Here is a 1,314-nt window from a genome sequence, read left to right as displayed (position 1 = left end):
TCAGTTCATTGATTGCATACCATGGAGATGATGACGCAAATCAGAGTTAGGAGCATAACCATAAACAAGCAACTGTGGGCCACGACAAAAACCAAGCAAGGGAATAATATTTTCATGTCTAACCCCCGAAAACAAGTTTATTTCTCTATCAAAATCATGTTGGGAAATTCCATGTCTGCTTGGGACATTAATTGCGACCATTAATCCCCCTGAAAGTTCGTCTGGATACACTTTATGAAAACCTCCTTCACCAATGACGTTTTCATTAGCAAAGGAGTTGGTAGAGGCCCGAAGGCTATCTCCAGTGTAATGAATTGGTTGGGATGATCCCAGACCACCTTGAATCGGAAGTCTCGATGTAGCAGATGAATAAATAGTCGACGTCGAAGCACTGGTTGGATGTGAGACTGAGGAACCATGACCACCAAACGGAGGCGGGGGTGGAGGCAGAGGCGGAGACAGAGGTGGAGGCGGTGATTGCAGACCTCCTTCGTTGTTGCTTTATCTCAGCCAAACAATCAAAAACCATACACCAAAGAGAAGGAGAACAAGACATATGAGGATAACCGCTGATAATCTGACAGTCACCGCGGTCAGAACCGGAACGAGTGACTGATCACAGTGTAGGAGAGCTGGTAGTGCTGGTGTGTGGTTGAAGTTGGGTGGTGGTATGTGGTTGACGTTTGGTGGAGGTGGTGGTGTGTAGTTGAAGTTGGGTGGTGGTGGCGGTGTGTGGTTGAAGTTGGGTGGTGGTGGCGGTGTGTGGTTGAAGTAGGGTGGTGGTGTGTGGTTGAAGTTGGGTGTAGGTGGAGGTGTGTGGTATCCGGTCATTTAGTCTCGTGAACGTTTATTCTTTTCCATTTATATACGTTTGTTTAAGTTTGTTCGTAGTATCCATATAACATGTTAATAATTTAATATATAGTAAGATAATAGATTAACAGTTTAACTGTTACACGTTTAACAGTTTAACTGTTATTAACAGTTTAACAATCAACTGTTATTTACAGTTTAACGGTTTAATAGATTGACGGTCTAAATAAACATGTTTAACAGTTTTATGCACGTGCATGCGTTGACCCGGTCGTGTGCATCGCGCTGACCCGGTCTGCACGCGCGCATGCTGATCTGGTCATTTTGTTTTGTGAACGTTTAGTCTTTTACTTTCATTTATAAACGTTTGTTTAAGTTTGTCTATTTATATATCCATATAACATGTTAATAACTTAATACATAGCAAGATAATAGATTAACAGTTTAATTGTTACACGTTTAATAGTTTAACTGTTATTAACAGTCAACTGTTATTTACAG

At 41.5% G+C, this 1,314-nt stretch overlaps 1 protein-coding gene across 1 annotated transcript; it reads right to left on the bottom strand.

The window, feature by feature from the left end:
• LOC110924364 (pollen-specific leucine-rich repeat extensin-like protein 1) lies at positions 1-831 on the bottom strand. Its single transcript, XM_022168380.1, has 2 exons — positions 614-831; positions 1-499 (listed from the first exon to the last, which is right to left on the bottom strand). Exons 1-2 carry the CDS (start codon positions 829-831, stop codon positions 1-3), a joined length of 717 nt encoding a protein of 238 aa, XP_022024072.1.
• Between the last annotated feature and the right edge of the window lie 483 nt (positions 832-1,314).

The sequence above is a fragment of the Helianthus annuus genome, chromosome 17 (assembly GCF_002127325.2).
Source record: "Helianthus annuus cultivar XRQ/B chromosome 17, HanXRQr2.0-SUNRISE, whole genome shotgun sequence".
NCBI lineage: Eukaryota > Viridiplantae > Streptophyta > Magnoliopsida > Asterales > Asteraceae > Helianthus > Helianthus annuus.
Note: the sequence above shows the minus strand (reverse complement) of the source record. Positions and strands in the feature narration are given on the sequence as shown.